Here is a 22,762-nt window from a genome sequence, read left to right as displayed (position 1 = left end):
AAGGGGAACAGCGCTTATAAGGAAACCACGGAACCAACAAAGTAAATAATACCTTACCTAAGAATTTTCTTTGCTCAGAAAAAAAAAGTGCAAAACTCACATAATTTCGAGAGGAATAAAAAGTATTTCTAAGACATACGAGTTCGTTTAAAGCGGTGTTCCATGCAAATATTTTGCTATTTACCGAACGATAATGAATTTAAAAATACACCTATTTGAGCAGGGGAATTCACGCGTCTTACTGACATAGGAAAAAGGATAATTAAAAAAAATAGCAACAGCAAAAAAAATAAATGTTTCTTCATCGAATGTGTTCGGGATAAAGCGCTATAACCTAAATAAAGCGTGTCTACTTTTTCAAGCGGATGTACACAGTGCACAGACTGTCACTCTCTCGCACCCCCCACCCCCTCCAACTAGATAATTCCGTCTTTGAGTTCAATGAGGAAAGAGTGGACATGGACTGATGGACAGGATTTCACCACCAGCCCGATTGGAGTGAGGAGAAGAAGCCCCCTGCACGACATATTTCTGCTTACTGTCACTAAACAAAGATGCAAAGATGACTCAGCCCCCGCTGAATGAGTTCATCCCCCCGCCGGAGTGCCCTGTGTTTGAGCCCAGCTGGGAAGAATTCGCCGAGCCTTTCGCGTACATCAACAAAATACGACCCATTGCTGAGAAAACTGGTATCTGCAAGGTCCGGCCGCCGCCTGTGAGTTCAACCTCGTTTATTAACGTTATCGAGCGTGTTTCGTCGCTGCCATACACCCCCCACCAACCCCCCACGGTTGTTGTTGATAAGGTCGCAGGCAAAGTTGTGTTTTTAGACAGCCTTCAACATGGCGGATTGCGGCTCTGGAGTTGAATTGTCAGTTAGCCGGAGCTCGGACTCTGGGACGTTTGCTACGGGGGAAGCACTCCGGAGGGTCGACCGTGTTACAGTTGACGCCTAACACTCTTCCCCGTTCGGATTTTGTTTCAACATTACAGCTAGCGTTCGCTACATATAGGCGAGTGAAACGCTAATAAAGTTCGATAGTTTGTGAATACAGTGTTTACGTGAGTGCACAATGATAAGCTTCCTGGATTTGCGTGCACGGAAATGGCTCTCAGAGCCGTCGGCTCTTTCATGGTGAAGCCTTGTTAAACTAATTGTTTAACTTTCCACCGGGCTTTTTTGTTTTGTTTTGTTTTGTTTTTGCTTTTGCGGGTGTTTGATAAAGTCAGGCGTAACCCAGCTGGTCTCAGTCGGGCCTGTTTTGTTTTTTTGTTGTTTTTTTTGTTTTGTTTTTTACAAAGGAAGCAGTTGTCTTGACATCTTTACTAATATCGTTACGTACGTGCTCGGTGACCAACTGTTCATGGAGAGAAGCGTTGAGCTCCGGACTCTTGCAGTTTTAAGCAGTTTATCACGATCACACTCGATCGAACCTTAAATCGAGTGTAAACTGTTACGCAAACTGTCCACAGCATCAAACCGTTTTGGTAAATATTTGTTGTTGTTTTGGCACGACGTGCAAGTGGCTGGTTGGCGAAAGAATGAATTGGCTTGTGGTCGGAATGTCTTTTTTATTTGTTTATTTTATTGTTATTTATTTTAAATAATTGGATCGTCTGCCGTGATCCACACCTCCCTGGCGTGATGTGGAAACAAAAGTATTACGGTGCAAGACAGACAGACAGACAGGGGATCTCATTGTACTCTGAATATAATGGGACACAATGACAACAAGATTTTCTCCAATGTTTAAGCGTGGTAGTGTGGAGAGAGCAGATAGCCAAAGGCTGGTGTGACTTACTCATAACATCTCGTTCTGGGCCAAAAGAGGGCATAATCATAGATAGCATGTGATTTTGCACTTTGTTATTATGAAATGTATGACATTCTGAGCGTTGAAGCATCAGGCTTAACATTCTAGATGTTTTTACTTCTTTCATCTATCGCCTGAACAAAAACCAGATCTACAGCCTGCTGTTAGTGGACAGCAGGAAGCTGTAAACCACCACCCATTTTGTTTGGCTGAACGGGGCGGTGGGCCTGGAAGGGCTGTAATCTAACCAGAGCATGATGGATGGAGGGTGGAGGGGTGGTGGTACTTGGTGATTGCTCATCCAAAAAGAAAGCAGCATTAAAAAAAAAAAAAAAAAAAAAAAACAAGGCCTGGATATTAATGCACAAGCCTTGTAAACAAAAGAGGGCAGGGTCACACAGCATTGATACCAACACCCCTCCCCCGTGTGTGTCCTCGTGTGGGATGTGGTAACAAACTACTGTGCCATCCACTGTGCCTGGAAAGATCATGCTAATGCTACTCGTAGCCTGCCCATCTTCTGAAAGCTGCAAGTAGTTTACTGCAGTGTTGACATTAGCAGTGCAATTATAGACTCATGCTTGCCTATTTATGATTATTAGCATTTGTTTTTGACCAGAAGAATGCGATTTGGATTAGAAATATTGGTCTTTTTTTCCCGGTCAGAATTCAAAAGTCATCCTATGTTGAAGTTCTTTGTTACTGTTTCTATGCACAGGATGCTTATTTATCGCAAGTTATGACATTTTAGTGGTCTGTAGCATAAACAAGCCCGGTGCTAAAGTTGTGACCATGGTCCCGAAAATTTTAATACATTTTAGTATTAATTTCCCCATAGACACTGCCAACAGAAATGTTTGTTAATTTACTACATTTTAGACACTTCAACGTACAAGAAAAAGAGGGATTTGTTTATATAGTTACCTTTTAGTGTTGGGATGTGGACATGTTTCAACAACATACTAAGACTAATTTCAGTCTGGTGATGCGATCACATGAGGTGATACAAAAACGTTGTTATTAGCAATTTGTAAATTAGTTGTTGAGCCTTAGTTTTAATCGGACAGTTTGTGGTTATTAAAAAGGTAATAAATGGCCTTGGTCATTTGAAGGAAAACAGTTTTACATTTTCATATTTAGTCGACCCACTAGCTTGTGTGTGGTTTCTTTAATTGGGATGAGCTTACTAACTCCCGAGACACCATGAAGAAGAAGATCTTGTCTCACCAGAGGTGTTTTGTTGTGCTCTCAGTGTGTTTGTTTAAGTGATTGCAATTGCACACACATTAATCATGTGTTTGTCAGTCTGTCATTCAGGCATGTGTCTCAGTTGAAGTCCTTAAACAACTCGCCAATTGGTGTTTATGTTGTTGTGTGATATCGCACTGCTTGCATTTAAGCTATAGATCCATAAATCCTGAATTTAAAAAAACTTGGACCAAATCTTTTGTATGTAGCTTAACGTCAATCTCATGTGTACAACATTTTGTCTCGTTATGTTCATGCAAATGTGTTGTATTAAATTCATTTATTGAAAAAAAGTTATCATCTATAAGTCACCACTCTCAGTAGCCACATCCTTTCATCAATGTCTTTACACAGTTTGCACAAATCTTTTAGATTCATGCTCTTAAACGGTAAGAGTTCATTTTATTCATTTTCAAGAGAGTTCAGTCTTCCGTGTATGCAAAGTAGGTGTGGATGCACTTACAGTTGTGAATAGCACACATGATAAGATCAGGTCGAGTTGTTATTTTTTCTCACTTTTGTCAATGAGAAGACAGTGGTTGCGCACAAGATGTTCTAAATTGGGATTTATTTGTTACATAAATTACGACAATGACTATGCATGTTTCCCAACAACTACACCTGCCTGTAAAAACACCAAAAATGAGAGTTAAAAAATTTCTTCAACAAGTCAACAATCATTCTGACTTAGGTCATGGTTTATTTCTCTACATGTTTTCCATGTGTTGGCTGTTTTGTTTTGTTTTTGTTTTGTTTTTTGCAACAGTCACTCAGATTGACTGAAAGTTTCTGCACTCCCTTTGGGCCTTCTTGTTCTTCATGTCTCACTGTCCTTCAGAGTAAAGATTCTGAAAAAAACAAAAAAACAAACCAAAAAAACCCTGTCCTGTGACATCTGTTTCTGTGTGAGTGCCAAAGATGGTGTGTCAATTTGCTTTCTTTCCTTTTTTTGAATCCTCTCAGGACTGGCAGCCACCATTTGCCTGTGATGTTGACAGGCTGAAATTCACACCTCGAATTCAAAGACTTAACGAGTTGGAGGTACATACATTTTCTAATGTTCATACGCTTCCGGTGTTAGAACGTAGTTTCTTATGCCTTTTCCTTCCTTTTTTTTTTTTTTTTAACTTTTAAACAAAATGCACCTTCAAACAATATGCACCTGCTGTCGTATCTAAATTATTTTAACACATTGAACATTGTGATTTTTGTCTTGTTTGTGTTTTAACTGCGCATGTCATCCTAATTTCAGGCGCAGACCAGAGTGAAGCTCAACTTTCTGGATCAAATTGCAAAATTCTGGGAGCTTCAAGGATGCACTCTGAAAATTCCTCACGTTGAAAGAAAGATTTTGGATCTTTATCAGTTGAATAAGGTATTTGCATTTTTGTGTCGCTGACGATGACAAACGTTTCATGAACATAAGAAATACAAAACATATACTTAACGGCCACTTTATTAGGCACATGCTAGTGGCACATACTTAATAGAGTGGCTTTGTATATAGTACATGGCCATTGCCTCAGGATGTGTGTGTGCTCAGAGATTTCATTCTGCGGAGCTTGGCTGTGTGGCCTTTGGTTATTTGAGTTCCTTTAGCTTTTCTGAGGTCCTCTGACGTCATCAAGGCACTTTCTCCTCCACACACCTGCTGCTCACTTTATGTTATTCTTTTCCGTCCACTCTGTGTAAACTTTGGGGAAGGTTGCCCTGCAGATCAGCAGTTTGTGAGCTACTCACACCAGCAGCACCACAGTGAAAGTCACATAAATCCCCACGTGATGCTCAGTTCTGGGCTTCAGCGAGTCGTCTTCACCAACGTCTACAGTACATTTCTAAACGTATTCATTGAGTCGCTCCCATGTGATTTTTTTTTTTTTTTTTTATCCTCATGATGACGTAGCCTGCGAGTGTCTTGTCTACATCTGTGGCCCTGACTCTGTGAATTCTCTCTTTTCCAGCTCGTGAATGAAGAAGGCGGCTTCGATGCAGTCTGCAAGGAGCGGCGCTGGACCAAGATCTCCATCAAAATGGGCTTTGCTCCAGGCAAAGCTGTTGGCTCCCATCTGCGGGCGCACTACGAACGGATCCTCTACCCGTATAACCTGTTCCAGACCGGAGACAATCTGCCTGTAGGTTGTTTCTGCCACCTATGTGTTCTACCAGTGTGTGTTTTCATTTGAGTCGATGTTTGCTGAGACGTTTTGCAGTTGTTTGATGTGCTCCTCTAAAGCCACCACATGGTTATTTACCGCAAAGAAGAAGGAGCTGTTAGTGGCATTTGGATGGAAATTTGGAATGTTTATCATTTAATTTTTCGGCGTAATTAAAAGCACCTTTGGTGCTGTCGCTAACATGTAGCTACTAGCCAACCGAGCTAAACAAATGAAGCCATTTGTTAATTTAGTAAACCTAAAACTTAAGGACAAGTTGAGTCAACATTTTTGTTTGCAATTTTTAATTGTTAATTAATTGTTAGTTAATTGTTAACTTGAACAACAACGTGTCGAGCGCTGCTGCCTGCTATCATCCTGAGTCACAGACAACTAAAGTGAAAAGAAAGACAGCACTTTTTAAGCCAAGGAATAAACAGCATCACCGCTTGCCATCAACTGTTAGAGTGGATGTTTGGTACAGAGTGGGGCAGCATCATATTGGAACTCCACATCAGTCATTTCTTCTCAGTTAGGATCAGAATTGAAAGGAAAAAAGGCACAACAATGCGCTCATTCGTACAGGTCTCCCACAATTGAATAAAAATTTGAGGAGCGAAATATGTTTCCTCAGTGTCAGTAAGTCTGCTGCATGTGTTTGGCCTCTGCCTTAACACAGGAAGAAAGTGTTGTAGAAATATCTGTGCATGTGTTGGGATTTATTTCTATTCACTTGCGCACATGTACTCACATTGGTCCGCTGGTCTTCGCAGAAAGCCACCTTGACCAACGACACAAAGGACAAGGAGTACACCCCCCACGACCTGCCCCAGCGGCAGTCCGTGCAGCCTCAGGAGACCTGCAGCATCGCTCGCCGAGCCAAGAGGATGAGATCTGAAGTGAGTCGCTCTTGCTGTTGTTTTGCCATCATCTCTTTTTGTCAAGTCCAGCTGTCTGATCTTCAGTCTGTATCCTGACCGTGGCTCCCCAGATATCTAGAAGTGACTTTTTTTTTTTTCTTTTGCGTCCGTGTTTCTATGACTGCATGTCTCCAACAGAGAGGCTTTTTCAAAACGGAACCTGGTGACATTTGTAAGAATCGTCACAATCTCAGGAGAAGGATGGGAGTGTGTTCTACTAAACCAGAACCAGGTAAAAATAAATAAATAAATAAAATTAGATGCGGGACGGACTTGTGAGTTTTCTGACCCTCCGTTGATCTTTAATGTTTTCAGTGCGAATGGCCGTCACCGAGGTGAAAAGAGAACCCGTCGACTATGAGCTCACCACATTAAATGAAGTGATGCAAGCTCCCTCGAGCAAAGTGAGTTTTCTTCTGTTTATTATCATTAATTAAACATGCATTACCATTATATAAGCATAGTGTAACTGAAGAAGCAGCAAGTGATTGTTCTCCCTCTCCCTCTCGCTCTCTCTCTTTCTCCACCATCAGGTGGAGCATTACCTGTGCCAGGTGTGTGGTTGCGGAACCGCCGAGGACCGACTCCTGTTGTGCGACGGCTGTGACGACAGCTATCACATCTTCTGTCTGATTCCTCCCCTGCATGACGTCCCCAAAGGGGACTGGAGGTGCCCCAAGTGCCTCGCTCAGGTTAGCAACACACACACACACAGACAAACACACACGCACTCAGCAACGCACAGGGGAGCAGAAAACTTGGCATGCAGATCTTTATCGTTACGGAAATGCTCGTGTTTGCCCCCTCAGGTGTGCTCGTGTTCGCTCCAGTCGCCTCCTCAGCGTCTTATTTGGATGTTGTTTTTTTTTGCAGGAATACGGCAAACCTGCTGTCGCGTTCGGCTTTGAGCAAGCCGGCAGGAGCTACACCCTGCAAGCCTTTGGAGACATGGCTGACTCCTTCAAGTCTGACTATTTCAACATGCCAGTTCATGTGAGTTTGTGTTGGGTTGTTAGCACCAGAAAAAGTCCTCTTTTGTCTTAGCAGACTTCATCTGCACCCACATCCTGTTGGTCGCTTCTTTGCACAAAGAGGAAGAGAGGTCGTATAGGAAATAGTTACCATCCTACAATACAAGAAAGAAGGTTTTTGACATTTTTGTCTCAGGAGGCAAAGACAAGACAGAAAAACTCTGATGTGTGATAAAACATTGATTGCTGGAGGGGACACAAAACAGACAATCATCTCAGCTTTCATGTGTTTTAGATGGTTCCTACAGAGCTGGTGGAGAAGGAGTTCTGGCGTCTAGTCAGCACCATTGACGAGGACGTGACGGTGGAATATGGAGCAGACATTGCCTCCAAGGAGTTTGGGAGTGGTTTCCCTGTGAGGAACAGCCATTTCCAAGTGTCTCCTGAGGACGAGGTATCCACCGCCTGTTTGTCAAATGAGGCTTTGCCTTTGTTTGAGGAGCCGGTATTGCAAAATAACACCCAATTAAAACCCGATGAATATTTATATATTTTTTTTCACCCCCACCCCCCTAAAAAAACAACATCTGTTGCACAGTATCCTTGACAGAATAGACACTTAATGCTGAGTCTTAACATAAATCAGTGGAATCATTCCTAAATATCAAGATTTAGATTTAAAATTTAATTGTACCTGAAGCTGAACATTGCCAAGTCAAGTTTGTCATTCCAGCGAATGATTAGAAAATGTAATTGGTTCATGTCAACAATGACGGGTTTTAGAAGGTGCGCGTGTGTTTCCGGCCTGCAGCACTACGTAAACAGCGGCTGGAACCTGAACAACATGCCCGTCCTGGACGGCTCCGTGCTCACTCACGTGACGGCCGACATCTGCGGAATGAAGCTGCCCTGGCTGTACGTGGGCATGTGCTTCTCCTCCTTCTGCTGGCACATCGAAGACCACTGGAGCTACTCCATAAATTACCTTCACTGGTACGCTCAAAGTGTTCACTCTTTCCTTGCTTTGCACGCGGTGTGAAAATTTGACTTTGTTTTTCTCACATTTCAGAGCTCTATGAATTGAATGCATTTGTAAATGATACGTGTGTGTGTGTGTGTGTGTGTGTGTGTGTGTGTGTGTGTGTGTGTGTGTGTGTGTGTGTGTGTGTGTGTGTGTGTGTGTGTGTGTGTGTGTGTGTGTGTGTGTGTGTGTGTGTTATACATACATACATCATGTTTTCCTTTGTTATCCTATAAATATTTATTTTTAGTTGATATTTTTTCTTCTTTCCTTTGCGCTGTATATGCTGCTGTAACTATGCCAATGTATCCAATATAAGATAAATCCAGGCGTTCTCTTCCATTCTATTCTACTCTATAAAATACTATTTTTGTGCAGGGGGGAGCCCAAGACGTGGTACGGGGCCCCTGGTTACGCTGCCGAGCAACTGGAGAAAGTGATGAAGACACTGGCTCCCGAGCTGTTCGAGTCCCAGCCGGATCTCCTTCACCAGCTGGTCACCATAATGAACCCCAACACGCTGATGAACAACGGCGTCCCGGTGAGCGGCTCACTTTCCCATCTTATCTATTAAACATTTACATACTGGCTCGTCTGACAGCTGCAAGGTGTCTCCGCTCAGTGTGATGGTAAAGAGCAAATTCATAACCAGCTACAAAGTGAATTTAACTGTTGCCCTTTTGCAGGGGATAGATAGCACTTAGATGGATAGATAGATAGATAGATAGATAGATAGAAAGCACTTTATTGTCATTGTACGTTAGACTGTAAAATTTGACTTGTTACTCCTTAGTATGTTAGACGCACAACATTAAAAGGACAAATATAGACAATATGAAAATGTCAGCAAGGTATAAAAACAACACAACAGTGAAGTAAAATGTATCACCACAGTGTAAAAATAGCATCTGTATAAAAACACTGACAAATAGAAGTAGCAGACCGGGTAATAAAATAAAATGTTGACATTAAATTGAATAAAATGACAATAGTAGTGATTGAATGCTACCTGTCTTGCGGCGACCAGATCTATCGAACCAACCAGTGTGCCGGGGAGTTTGTTATCACTTTTCCTCGAGCGTACCACAGCGGTTTCAACCAAGGCTTCAACTTTGCTGAAGCTGTCAACTTCTGCACAATGGACTGGGTGAGGAACTCATACCATCATATGACTCTGCGTTATTAAACGCAATATAAACTGTGCTCTCCGGAGATTCATTCTTACAGGATTTTTTTTTTTCTTTCTCTTATTTCTCTCAGATGCCTATTGGCCGTAACTGTGTGACGCATTACCGAGAGCTGAGCCGGTACTGTGTCTTCTCCCACGATGAGATGGTTTGTAACATGGCCGCTAAGGCAGAATCAATGGACATGGACACGGCTGCAATCGTGCAGAAGGAGATAATTGCCATGGTGCAAGAAGAAGACAAACTCCGGGGGAAGATCGACAAACTGGTGAGTGGATCTAATCTGCAGCGCCTTTTCAACTCATCTCCACATCAGCTCAGCTGGGGAGTGATGCAGGAGTCACAGTTCTCAGTGTTTGACCCACGTGACCCTCGGCGCTCGCCGATGTCCGCCCGATTGCGGTCACACTTGTTACACACTTTCACTTTCTGGACAGTAAGCACATTTGGATTTGGATTAAACTAATCCAAATCCAAGATGGATGACAATGCATTTGGTCGGTCCTAAAATGTTCCATGATTCCATCACCAAGCAGCCTGCTGGAAAGATCAAGGGGCTGATTTACTAACGTCTGAAATAACGGGGGGGTGGGGCTAAACTTGGAGACACACACACACCATGATGAGATGCTGTTCATTTGTCGAGGTGTTTTGCATCTTTTCTGAAGTGCTCTCTGACAAAATATATATTTATACATGAAACAACTGCCTTTCAAGGTGGCAAAGAAAAACACAAAACTTAAAACCACAATCGGTTTCAGTTTTGGTAAGTCACAGTGTGACCGCTGGAGAATCCATTTGCATCCTCATCCAAAAGCGCTAAACAGACTCGTCACCTTCATCGGTTAGCTCGTCTAATGATGTTTTGGGCCGTTGCACGGCGCCAAAACCTTTTTAGTGAATCCGGCCCTGACATATCAGTGTTGGTGACGTGGGCGAAATGTCACTGCGAATTGTAAACAGTGGCTCCTCACGGATGCTGCAGCTGCTGCAGTTGCAGTGCAAAGGGGAAGTGGGTGGCTTTTTCACACAAAAGGAGCAACTTAAAAATACCACAGAGTGTTTTGCTGCACTCGGCACCAGGAACAGTTGACCGCATGGCAGCAAAGCTCAGCTTTTCTAGCACATTGGTGAATCTGATTGCGTTTCCTGAATAGAATACATGGAATATAATACCAACTACAGTTTATACTGTCACCCATTTTTGTTTTTTTTTGGTGATTGGATATTGACTGCAGTTACAGTTAGCAACAGCTTGAGACTCCCTGTTCATATAATGTTCATACAAAGGTGTTTGGGTTCCAGTCCAGTGTGGCCCAATATGACATTTTCAAACAACATTTGCTTAAAACTTTTCTGTTGCATTTTTTTTTTTTTGCCTCCAAAGTCAGCGACGACTTCATCTTCACGTTCACTTATTAGTCCCACATTTGCTCTGAAGCTCAATCGGGTGTGATCTCGCCTCCCCAGGGCATCGTGCACTCCCGGCAGGTGGATTACGAGGTTCTCCCAGACGAGGAGCAGCAGTGCTGCAAATGTCGAACCACCTGCTTCCTCTCCGGCGTGACCTGTGCCTGCAGCCCTGGCAAGATGGTTTGTCTCTACCACGCCCAGGACCTCTGCTCCTGTCCTCGGAGCAGCCTCACATTCAAGTGAGTCTTCAGTCAACTGAACACAACAATGTGGTGCACTACCTTTATCTGTCAACTAAAAAAAAAATGGGGTGTGATATGTTGAAGTACTTGTAGTAGTAGTAGTAGTAGTAGTACACCCTTAAAATTTTATTCAATACGAATTATTGTCTTTGTCAGATTAATTTATGTATTTCAAAAGGTTTGAGTGCATGGAGAGACACACACACACTCACACATGCACACAAATGGAAATTATCTTGTTGTTGACTCTTAATAAGACAAAAATGTCCTCTTGAATTCTTCCCAATAGCAAAGCATCAAATGAGTATGAAGTCAAGAAAAGTCTCTCTATTACTTTCAATTTGCCAAAATGATCCAAATGCTCTGCACTGTGTTTTCTCCTCCTCTGCACAGTTACAAGTTTACACTGGACGAGCTGTATTCCATGAGGGCGTTGGTGACGCTACGCGTGGAGTCCTACAAGAAGTGGCTCTGTGACATGCAGGACGTCCTGGAGAACAAAAGTAGCAAGAAAAGAGGTTTGTGAGAAAAGGAGCAGCGGCAGGACGCGCTCCCATCCCAGTGCATCGCCCTCCTTTGCCTTTGCCTTTGCCCACCTCCTCAACATGCCCTACTTTTTGTTGTTCTCGGTTAGGTTTGGAGGAGCTTCACGCTCTGGTGGAGCAGGCGGAGACCATGGCCTTCCCTGACACCAGCCTCGTGGATCAGCTGCGCGTCGTCACTGCTGAGGCTGATAAAGTCGCCGCAATGGCGCAACAGCTTCTCAATGGAAAGAGGCAAACCAGGTAAAGGAGTTTTTTTTTACATTGTTTCCTCCCAAGTGTAGCTCCTCTTTAAACATTTTAATATGCAAATTTGGCAGTGCTTCCTAACTGCTATCAAGCAATTCCCTTAATATAAAATAATCAAAATCATTAAAACGGAAAAGAAAAAAAGTGACTTATTTGAAAAGGAGTAAGAAAAAGCATAGATGTTGCTCTCACCCCTTTCTCCAAATATTATGTGTGTGTGTGTGTGTGTGTGTGTATACAAACGTAAATATACACATACAGTCACGTTCACAGATATTCTCCCATCAGTATGTCATTGATAATGCAAGATAATCAACAGTCAATAATAAGCTGCATTCTAATCAAATAATAATAAAAAACTTACTTTTATCCCTTGTATCTGGGAAAGAATATATTTTTGTTTTGTTTTTTTAAACCGATTGATATTTGGACTTTGCTTGATTTCTTCACTTGGATTATTCTCTAATTTGACACCAGTAATAGATATGCAGAAACATAGAGGAGATTAGTCATGGTTTGTGCCTACACAATACACAAAACAAACAAAGTTATTTACTGCTGTTAAAAATTGTGCTTTTTTTTGCTGTTTTGTTGTTGTGCTGTTTTTAATTTTTCTCATGTAATGGAGCCGTACCATCTCACTGCCTGCATGTGTGCACACAGGTATCGTTCTGGAGGAGGAAAATCCCAAAACCAGAATGAACTGATGGTGGAGGAGCTGCGCTCTTTTGTGCAGCAACTGGACAGTCTGCCTTGCAGCATCCGACAGGCTCCTCTACTGAAGGCGAGTTCAGCTGCATCAGCCTTTATTTTCTTTTCTTTAAAAGTACGCAACTTGTAATTCAGTGCGATTGAATTTGAGACGCACAAGAACAATGCAGAGAGTGCTGAGCCGTAGGGGCTTTTTACATGGAGGCAATTTTGCTGTGACAACCAACCTGAATGGAAAAAAACATTTAGAAAAAAAATCCAATATGTATTCACCACAAACAAAGTTAAAGTTGATTAAAAAAAACAAAAAAAAAACATGTTCAGTGTGTCTGAATTTTAGTTCAGTTTCAGTTTGGAAATTTTATTAAACATGTTAAAAACAATCAAATACACAAACAAAACAACATCAGCAAAAAAACAAACACAAATGCAAACAAATAACGATAGAAATCTATACCTCTGCCTGAAGTCACTTTATAATTAAACCTCGGAAGGTATAGGAAGAAGTTGTGGTAACTTTTGTTGAGTTATCTCAGGCATGGGCTAACTGTGGCCCGTTAAGCTTTTTATTCCGGCCCGCCAAACTTGAGGAAGTTCTATTTATAGTAAGTCGTGAAATAGCTGCATTTCATCCATTTTTCAGCGTTTTAAGAATCATTTCAACAAAGAGCTAAATACTGTGGGGCTTCAAGGACCCTGATTTTGTTGTAACTTTGCTTTGGTTCATTTTCAATTGGCATTACAGCACATGTTTTCTCCATATCCCATGGTAGATTTATTTCTCCTATGAGGTGGGCCACTAAAAACACTCCATCCATCTGCTGCTGCTCTGGCCCCTCTGTCACATTTTACACCAGTCCACCAGTCAAAAAGTTTGCCCAAACCCGAGTTAGCTTATGGCGCACACCAACTTGTCCCTGAATGCCACTTTTTCTTTCTTTCTGTCTTTCTTGCTTTTTAAACGTGCCCCTCACAGGACCTGCTGACCCGAGTGGACGACTTCCAGCAGCGCAGCGAGCGTCTCCTGTCCTCCGACGAGTCCCCAGGCCCGCTGGAGCTGCAGGAGCTGCTGGACATGAGCCTGGGCCTGGACGTGGAGCTGCCTCAGCTGCCCCTGCTCAGGGAGCGGCTGGAGCAGGCACGCTGGCTGGACGCTGTGCACAAGGCCAGCAGTCAGCCGGAGAGCCTGTGCCTGGACAGCATGAGGAGGCTGATCGACCAGGGCGTGGGTCTGGCCCCTCACGGCTCGGTGGAGAGAGCCATGGCCCGTCTGCAGGAGCTGCTGACGGTGTCGGAGCAGTGGGAGGAGCGAGCGCTGGGCCTCTTGGAAGCCAGGTGAGGGGGCTGAGACTCACTGGTCCCGAAGTGGCGTTAGCCCAACCCGCTGACTTTGGTGATGGATCGGGGGGAAAGCAGACGCAATAAACAGGGTTCAGTTCTAATTCAATTTATTTATTGATGTCATTATCACTTTTATCGATGAGAGAATCTTCTGTAGACGAGTTGCTGTTGTTTGTATTTTGAGGGACTAGTCTCCCAGCAGAGGTGGACTTTTGCTTTGCTCTGGTTAGAAGTGGTGCAAGAATTAGAATTAGAATGCATTTATTTAACCCACATTGGAGAAATTCACAAAGTTACGGCAACGTGTAGCACAATCGAGAAGGAAAAAAACATTGAATGGAAATAAAATAAGCTATTTATTGAGTAAGAAAGGAAGGAAAATCAACTTGCCAAAAAGCAAAATAAAACAGGAGGTGTAGGAAGTAGAACTACGTTGCTGCTGAGACACCATTGTCTCGGTGCAAGGGCAGTCTTATTTCCAACATTATTCCATCAACACAGACATTTACATCAATAGTCTGGGGTTATAATCTGTTTTGCCTCGGCTGTACTGTGGAGTAGGTACAGTAAGACTGTTTTTTTGTTTTTTTTTAGTTTAGTTTAGTTTTTTTTTATTGGCAGGCTAGCAGAAACCATTGACTTGCACTAGCCTTGCACTAGCCTAACACCAGCAAACTCTGAACCTGAGCCAAACTCTAAACTAGTAGGACTGGGTGAAATTTATTGAAATCAATCTCCATTGATAAACAGCACAATGAGGTCCTATGCCCAAATATCCAAAGCCACCGCTGTAACATTCACACTTTTTCTTTCTTTTTTTTTACCGTAACTGAATTAGAATTCTGTTCAATCTATACGTAAAATGCACCTTTAAAAATATAATTACACAAGAACACTAGTGTTAGTGTTTGATGTTGTAAATTGAGCTCCAACTTCAGATGGTGCGGAATGAAATGTGCCAAGTCTGCTGATCTGGATCACAGTGGATTAAGAGGATCACAGTGTTGTGACAGTGCTTAACGCGCTAATGGCTGCACCGTGGTCCCACACTGGGAAGGTGACAGCCGTTCCTGCATTTCCTTACATGATGTAAAAATATTTCATTTTTATACAGACTCACAAGCCACTTTTTTAAGTACCACTTGCTAGTATCGGTTGGGTTGTAGGCCCAGTGAGGTGCTGCCAGTAGTCGCTGTGGACTGAGACAAGCCGTGGTGTAGAAGGCGGTGGTTTGTTTTACACACTTCTCGGTCGCCACAATTTTAAAAAATCATATCTTTTATTCTTTTGTTTCAATCTGTTCTGAAAAGCTTTCTAAATGATAAGCACATCCAAATGAACACTAAAAAATATTTTATCGCAACAAGAACTTAAATAACGTCATCATAAAACTGTAACCGCCGCTTCTTAACCAAACATTTAGTGTCTTCCACCTGCGTCGCCGTGTTAATACCTGGCCTCTATATCCACCTGACGCACACAACACGCCCTCTCAAGACAGGAAAACAAAAAACAAAACATTTTTAGCAATACAATAAGCAGAATACACATGCCCACCCTAAACTAAGGTACTAGACATGCAACACCTCTCTCAAGAACAATATTGGGTTCAACCAAAGACTTCTATTTTTTTTTTCATTTTTCTCTGTTATTCAACCATCACCAGTACATCATCGCTTGAGGATGTAGTCGACTCCATTGTTTCTCCTTTAGCGCCAAAAAAAAAAGCCCCAAACTTTATTAGCTTCGTGAATTTTCATATTGCTACAAGTGTACCGCTATCGTTTAAGCTGAAAAAACACCAATGACCCTCAGTCGTCAGCTGTGTCAAACTGGAGAGAAAATGCCCAAATCTGAATGAATGAAGAGTTTATTTTTGGTTACAATGTACAATACTATAATTATGTGCTATGAACTGACAAAGAAAAGAAGAAAACTTGTATACAAATTATTCTCTCACAACAAAATTAACCCAACTCTGTAAAAATAATTTTCCATTGTAATCCTTTGCCCTTCAATATTTTTTTGAAATGCAACATAGCTCTACACAATTTCTAATCATCACTGAGCTCGAATTGGTTCTCACGTGGCTTAATATAAAGACCCTCAACCCTCTTCAGACATTTTTGCCTCCTGATTTAAGAAAACCATTTTGTATTTGCAATTTCAGGCCCTACCCCAGCATGGAAACGCTGGAGACGGCGCTCCAGGAAATCGAGAACATCCCTGCGTACCTGCCCAACTGCCTGCAGCTGCAGGATGTGGCCACCAGGGCCAAGGACTGGCTCAATGAAGCCGAGGCGCTCCAGGTGACAACATTTCTCCAGGATCCAACTCCCCAAGTCGAGATATTTCAAACAAGAAGTTCAAATGTGAAAGGTCCAGTGTGTAAATCTGTGTGGAAGCCTGCCTGACAGCGCACTTGGTACTCAGGCCAGTGTCAGAGGGGCTTCCTTAAAAAGATTGTGGTACAAGATGGCAGCTAACTGGGAGCAAGACCGCTGATCTTATATATGTAAGAGCTGTTCTAAGAGTAGGAAAACCAATTTGCTTTTATTTTCCTGCCAGTGTGCACTGTCATTCATGTATTTATGGGCAGTTATGTTGTTTTTCCCAATATAAAAATGACAAATCAAGCCACATTTTTGCACACTGGACCTTTAAAGCCCTTGTTTCATGTTGTCCCAGCAGCTAGGGGGACGCATCCCCGTGCTGGATAGTCTGTCTGAGCTGGTTCTCAGAGCCGAGGGCATCCCGGTGCGGCTGGACCCTCTCAGCCGACTGGAGGCGCTGGTCGGCGACGTCCAGGCCTGGAAGGAGAGCGCAGCCAAGACGTTCCTCCTGAAAAACTCGCCCTTCTCCCTCCTCGAGGTAAGAGACGCGGGGACGCACAACCATCTGCACCAGTGGTGGGCAAACGCTTTGACTGGTGGGGCCACGATGGGTTGTAGAATGTGACAGAGGGGCCGGAGCAGGAGCAGATGGATGGAGTGTTTAGATGACCCCCCCTCGTAGGAGGAAATGTAGTTAATGGCTCTCTTTAATGTCAATTGAAAATGAACAGAAGAAAAGTTCCAACAAAATCTGTCTTTGAAGCCCCACAGTATTTAGATATTTATTGAAATGACCCTTAAAACACTGGAGCAAATGATAAAGTACAGCTATGTTATGACTCACTTACTATTAATATCATTTCTTCAAGTTCAGCGGGCCAGATTAAAATTCTTAACAGGCTGCATATGGCCCCCGGGCTGTAGTTTATCCATGCCTCATCCACACACACACACACATAGGTCACACCGAGTGCCACATAATTAATAATGTTGCTGCGGTCAATGTCGTGGCTCCAGGTACTTTGTCCGAAATGTGACGTGGGGTCAGCGCAGCAGAAGTCGAGGTGTAAAAAGGCAAAGGATGCGGCGCCGCTGGGTAAAAGATCCCCGACCAGGCTGGAGTCGCTGTGCGACGTGGAGAAGGCTCTGAGCGAGAGCAGGGACTCTGCCTCGGCCGTGAGTGAAGCCGCGTGCTTTTATTTCCTTTCTTTGTTTGTGTTGATGACGATGCTACTAAGTCTTCTTCAGTGTGTATGATCATACGGGAAATTACATCATTATTGTTATTGTAGTCTTGGACACAGGTGAACTAATCCAGCCTGAACTCACAAATCATTCAGCAAAAGACTTAAAAAAGTAACACTGAGGTATGAAGAAAACAAGAACTTGTTTGAATGAACTTTCCTCCCCTGGGATGCACCGATACCACTTTTTTTTTTTTTTTAAAGAACCAGTAGAGTACGAGTGCTTGCATTTCAGAGCTTCAGTACTTAATAAGGCCATTACACACTATAGAATTACTTGGATTTTGTTTTTATTTTTCCACAGATGTTGTATTATTTGAACAAAATTCCTTTTTTTTTCAAAAGCATGTGACTGCCACAAGTTTCACTGCAGTGCAAACACTAATTGAACAAAATTGTCGTCATATACATACATAAACAACTGCTAATCGGTGTTGTCCTCTCGGCATGTGTTTTACAAGTACGAATAGAGTACCAGACCCAAGTATCGGTACCAATACACAATACCAGTAGCGATACAGACGCTGGTATCGCTTATTGGTACCGATACCTGGTATCGGTATCATTACATTCCTACTCCTGCCTATTATGCTTCTTTCTCATGTTATTTTCTCAATACCTTTATTCTGTCAAGTTTTTTTAGTCCATGTTTTTTCGACAGAATGACTTGTGGTATCAGGCTAGATTAGCACACCTGTGTCAGACACCATCACTGGCCATATTGCTCTGGGCCCTGCACCTCTCAAGTCTTTTTTGTTTTTTCCTCGCGGGCACAGATGGCCACACTCACGGAGGTCCACCAGCGGGAGATGGAGACCTTACTGGCTCTGCGGGCCTCCAACGAAGCCAAGCTCCTCCCCGACGGCCGCCACTTCTGCGGCCCCATCACCGCCTGCATCTGCCAGACGCCTCCTTCAGGCGCCATGGTGCAGTGCGAACTGTGTCGAGAACTCTTGCACTGCGACTGCGTGGCGGCGGAGGACGAGCTGCAGAGCGGCCAGGCCTGGCTCTGCCCGTACTGTCGCCGCTCCAAGAAGCCCCCCCTGGACAAGGTGCTGCCCCTGCTGGCAGCGCTGCAGCGGATACGCGTGCGGCTGCCAGAGGGCGACGCCCTGCGCTTCCTCATCGAGAGGACGGTGCAGTGGCAGCACCGCATCCAGCAGGCCTGTACCGACGGCGTGCTGCAGAAAGTGTCAAAGATGGTCAGTGAACGCACCGGGTTTTGTTTTGTTTTGTTTTGTTTTTTTAAATGGTTTGACTGATTGGTTAACATTTAGGTATATTTTATGCAGGGATGCACCGATACCAATTTTTTACAGAACGAGTAGAGTACAAGTACATGCTTTTCAGTACTCAGAGATACCGATACGGAGTAATTAATCAGATTATTTCATATTATAGAATTACTTTGATTCTTTTTTTTCAACGTTCTTCAGCATGTTTTTCTAGAACATGTTTCACTGCAGTACAAACAGAAATTTTGCAAAATTGTCATACACTGGCATATACAGTACAACTGGTATCGGTGTCGCGGTATCAGCACGTATTTTACGAGTACGAGTGCTCAATCACAGTATCGGCACCGATACCCGACGGTGTTATCAGTATCGCCGCATCCCTATTTTTCTTTTTTGATATGGATGTCACAAATGCTCTAACACTGTCAGAGGCAGTCCGATGGCAGCTTTTCTAAAAAATACAGATTAAACAACAATATAAATATAAAAATCCATATTTGTACATGTGAGCACTGTTTTCTTGCTATTAGTAACCATCTGGTGAAGGCATTAGTTACAGTTATTAGTTTCATGTGTGTGGGTACATTGTTCCATTGGTGAACTGCAGTTGTTGAGAAGGCAGTGGGCTGTTTTGTTTTTGTTTTTTGTTTTTTTGGCTGCACACGTAGATCAAAGAGATAGAAAATGAAGTGTGCTGTTGATTGTTACAGGGGAGAACTGGACACGGACACCTAAACCAGGAAATGAACGGTTTGCCCTTTCACACGAAGCACTGGACCGTCCCCATCCAGGGTTAGTGTCAGAGTTCCGACATTGCAACACAACTATTTCTGTCTTGTTTGTTTTTTGTATCTAATCTTATTCCTGATCATATTTGCTGCAGGTCTGGGCCCCGAGCTGGAGGAGCTGATGGTGGAGGGATTCCTGCTGCAGGTCACTCTGCCCGAAACGGAGCAGCTGTACCGATACCTGTTCTACAAACTGGCACCCCTTCCATCGCGAAGCTCCCCCAGTTCAAAGAAGACAGACCAGAACCAATCCTCTCCAAAAGGGAGTCCCCACAAAAAGGTATATTATATTATATGATATATGATATTATATTATATTATATTATATTATATTATATTATATTATATTATAAACATTTCTTTACCACAGAATAGAGATTCTAGTCTCCAAAAAGAAGTCATCAACGGTCAGAGCAAAAAGACAAAGCGACGGAAGGAAAGCTCAGACTCTGAGCACAGCGAGAAGGCCAAGAAATGTAAAAAGAAGGCCAAGAAAAGCAAGGAGAGGAGCGGAGAGTCCCGGAGGAGCGGAGAGTCCCGGAGGAGCGAAGAGTCCAGGAGGAGCGAAGAGTCCAGGAGGAGCGAAGAGTCCAGCAGAGCCTCTCCAGAGCCACAGACGCCGGCCGAGCCCTCTGCTTCCGACTCGGAGGAGGACTTCTCGCTGTGTGCTGCTCCTTGGTGCAGAGAGCCGGAGGGTGACGAGGTTTGTCCCGTTCCACTCGTCACAATGCATACCACCTATCGACAAATTAACTCCCTCCTGCTCTCATTGAGTTTGAGTTAATTAGGATCCCCATTAGCATTAGTTATTCTTCCTGGGGTACTCATAGAAGAGGGCTGTCGAACTCAACAAGAAATAAACCAATGATGTCATGATAATGATATCCTTAAATGAACGTCCTGTCCTGATTGACGGGCCAAAATACCAGCAGAGCATTCTGGGATTTGTAGTATTAGTGGTTACATGAATTTTAACACAAAAAATTCAAAAACACATTGAATCACTTTTGTGTGTGTGTGTTTGTGTGGGCTGTCCTGCAGGTGAACTGGGTCCAGTGTGACGGCAGCTGTAACCAGTGGTTCCACCAGGTCTGCGTGGGTCTCTCGGCCGAGCGGGCGGAGAAGGAGGACTATATCTGCATCAGCTGCACACAGCCAGACTATGAAAGAGAAGGAGAATGAAGACCAAAAACGTCCCGTGGAAGGATTTTAGCAGCTTCTCTCCAAGCCACAGCACTTCAGTGCACATCTGAACTTAAATGCCCCCTCCCTCCCGTGGCTTCCTCCATCCCCCCTCTCTACCTTTCCGCCTGACTTTAGTGATCATGGTGCTATCACTGGTTTTCCAGACTTACAAAAAAAAAAAAAAAAAAAAAAAAACCCCGTAATCGTTTTCTTGCGTGGCTGTGCTTTTCAGCCGGTCAACTAATTTCTCTGAGACTTTTTGCAAGACCTGATGCAGGCGTGCGAGCAGGAAAGTGTCGCAAGAACCAACAGCACAGGGATTTTTTTCAACCAAAAAGAAGAAAAAAAAGTCGATTTTACATTCAAGAGCTTCATTTTTTTACACGCATCTGAACAATGTGAAACTTTTGTTTCTCTTGTAGAGTAAATATTATTTATCGAAGCAATAACTGAACTGATGAACTACGGTTTGGTTTTGCACCTGAACTGTTTGCGCTTTCTTTGACAGAATGCCTTCTTGAAGCAAAAAAGAAAAGCAAAAACCCTGATGAAATACCTTTTATGAAATGTTATTATATGACCCAGTTCAGTTATGATTTGTAAACTGAAAAATTAGAAAGCAAATGTGTCCACCTGAAATATTTTCTGTTTTTCATACTAAATTGCAGGTTTGACAAAGTCCGGTTCCCTTTTGGCTCGTAAAGTCCTGGATGGTTTGTTACTGGTGGTTGGGAGACTTGATTATATTAAAGAAAATAAGAGTGAATAGTCCGACAATAAAGGAATGTACATTTTGTTCTAGGATGGAGTTTGCCTTCATGGTGTAGGATAGAGCTATTGGGTTGGACTTGGATTTAACAGACTGTTGTGATTCATTTGCCACGGGTATATGTTTTCTGCTCCTTTGGGTAAATAATATAATTCTTATGTTGCAGTTTTTTGCGTTTTAAAATTAAAAAAAAAAATATTTGTTGCTGTAAGTCTGGACCCAATCATTTTTTTTTTTTCAATGAAATAATACATTGAAATGTACACGTCGTGAAGGCATGAATGAATGTTTGCTATTTCACTTCCACTGACTGTGTGTGTGTGTGTGTGTGTGTGTGTGTGTGTGTGTGTGTGTGTGTGTGTGTGTGTGTGTGTGTGTGTGTGTGTGTGTGTGTGTGTGTGTGTGTGTGTGTGTGTGTGTGTGTGTGTGAAAAGGAGACAAGTAAATCTTAATCAATTTTATCTGAAAAGAAGAACAAGACATTTGTGGATCTGATGGAGTCGAGTCCTGGCCGTCAGACTGACTCCTTCCTCCCAAAGGCAAACAAGCTGACTCCTACTTTGCTCAGGTGTCGTCCTTTGATTGGCTGTCCAGTCTCCCCCCTTCAGTTCCTGTGTGTCACTGTCACCGTTTGTGAATGAGGAAGCAGGTCCTTATTTGGCCGCGAGCCAAACGGTCCATCCTTCCTTCTGGTGTGACCTGTTGAAAACATTTGCGGCAAGACAAGCTCGAGGTCACAAGTTCCCATCCCTGTGACTGGATGGGTCGCAAACTTTATGAGGGTCGCAAAGGCAATTCCTTCAGCTGACCACTCTGTGGTCAACCAGGTCACTGTTTACGAGACTTAATGAGTAACACAGTCTTTGGTCACAAGGTTTTGAACACCCCCAAGGCACTGGTCATGATCAGCAAATATACACCAAAGCACTACATATAGTAACATTCAATACATTTATACATTCAACTCAATAAAACAATTCCAGCATATAAATATCCCAAATGAGTTTTCAAGTTATACATTTACTGGCAACAACAACAACAACACTACACGCAACACAAATTCCCTTCGGCCACTTTCTTTACAATAAGGAAAGAAAACGAAATGAAATGTTGCATGGTATCAAAATAATAGTATTGTCCTGGTGAATTTCAATGGTTTGATTCTTTAAAAAAAAACAAAAAAAAAACACCTTATAAAGGTTAAAGATAAAGATGTACATGGCTTAGGTGCTTTAGTGGAAAAGGGTTTACTTTAGCAAATAACGTTCATATTTTATCATATCAAGCTACATGAATAAACTACGACAGCTATGTCTGCCGCACTATGAGAGAGGCACCCAAATGTGCACTATGATGAGAGGGTGTGTGTTTGGGGGCGTACTCGCCATTTTTC

The 22,762-nt window shown here is 43.0% G+C and overlaps 1 protein-coding gene across 1 annotated transcript; it reads left to right on the top strand.

The window, feature by feature from the left end:
• Nucleotides 1–411: 411 nt before the first annotated feature.
• Nucleotides 412–21,580, top strand: kdm5ba (lysine demethylase 5Ba). Its single transcript, XM_076024465.1, has 27 exons — nucleotides 412–715; nucleotides 4,026–4,103; nucleotides 4,315–4,437; nucleotides 5,024–5,194; nucleotides 5,989–6,114; nucleotides 6,274–6,367; nucleotides 6,451–6,539; nucleotides 6,669–6,827; nucleotides 7,009–7,128; nucleotides 7,402–7,560; nucleotides 7,918–8,099; nucleotides 8,506–8,668; nucleotides 9,155–9,274; nucleotides 9,388–9,582; nucleotides 10,785–10,966; nucleotides 11,363–11,487; nucleotides 11,604–11,754; nucleotides 12,424–12,544; nucleotides 13,448–13,806; nucleotides 15,983–16,121; nucleotides 16,504–16,683; nucleotides 17,163–17,321; nucleotides 18,166–18,591; nucleotides 19,338–19,419; nucleotides 19,511–19,695; nucleotides 19,786–20,118; nucleotides 20,457–21,580. The coding sequence occupies exons 1-27, from the start codon at nucleotides 563–565 to the stop codon at nucleotides 20,595–20,597; spliced, it is 4,515 nt and encodes a 1,504-aa protein (XP_075880580.1). The 5' UTR covers nucleotides 412–562; the 3' UTR covers nucleotides 20,598–21,580.
• The last annotated feature ends 1,182 nt before the right edge of the window (nucleotides 21,581–22,762 follow it).

The sequence above is a fragment of the Nelusetta ayraudi genome, unplaced genomic scaffold (genome assembly GCF_046127955.1).
Source record: "Nelusetta ayraudi isolate G7.1 ecotype Tasmania unplaced genomic scaffold, CSIRO-AGI_Nayr_v1 ptg000017l, whole genome shotgun sequence".
Lineage (NCBI taxonomy): Eukaryota > Metazoa > Chordata > Actinopteri > Tetraodontiformes > Monacanthidae > Nelusetta > Nelusetta ayraudi.
Note: the sequence above shows the minus strand (reverse complement) of the source record. Positions and strands in the feature narration are given on the sequence as shown.

Excerpts from the sequence above, each read along its gene's own strand:
- kdm5ba (XM_076024465.1), top strand. The coding sequence starts at position 563 with ATGACTCAGCCCCCGCTGAATGAGTTCATCCCCCCGCCGGAGTGCCCT. Across the intron at positions 6,368-6,450 it reads TTCTACTAAACCAGAACCAG|TGCGAATGGCCGTCACCGAG; the intron begins GTAAAAATAAAT and ends TAATGTTTTCAG. Across the intron at positions 9,275-9,387 it reads ACTTCTGCACAATGGACTGG|ATGCCTATTGGCCGTAACTG; the intron begins GTGAGGAACTCA and ends TATTTCTCTCAG.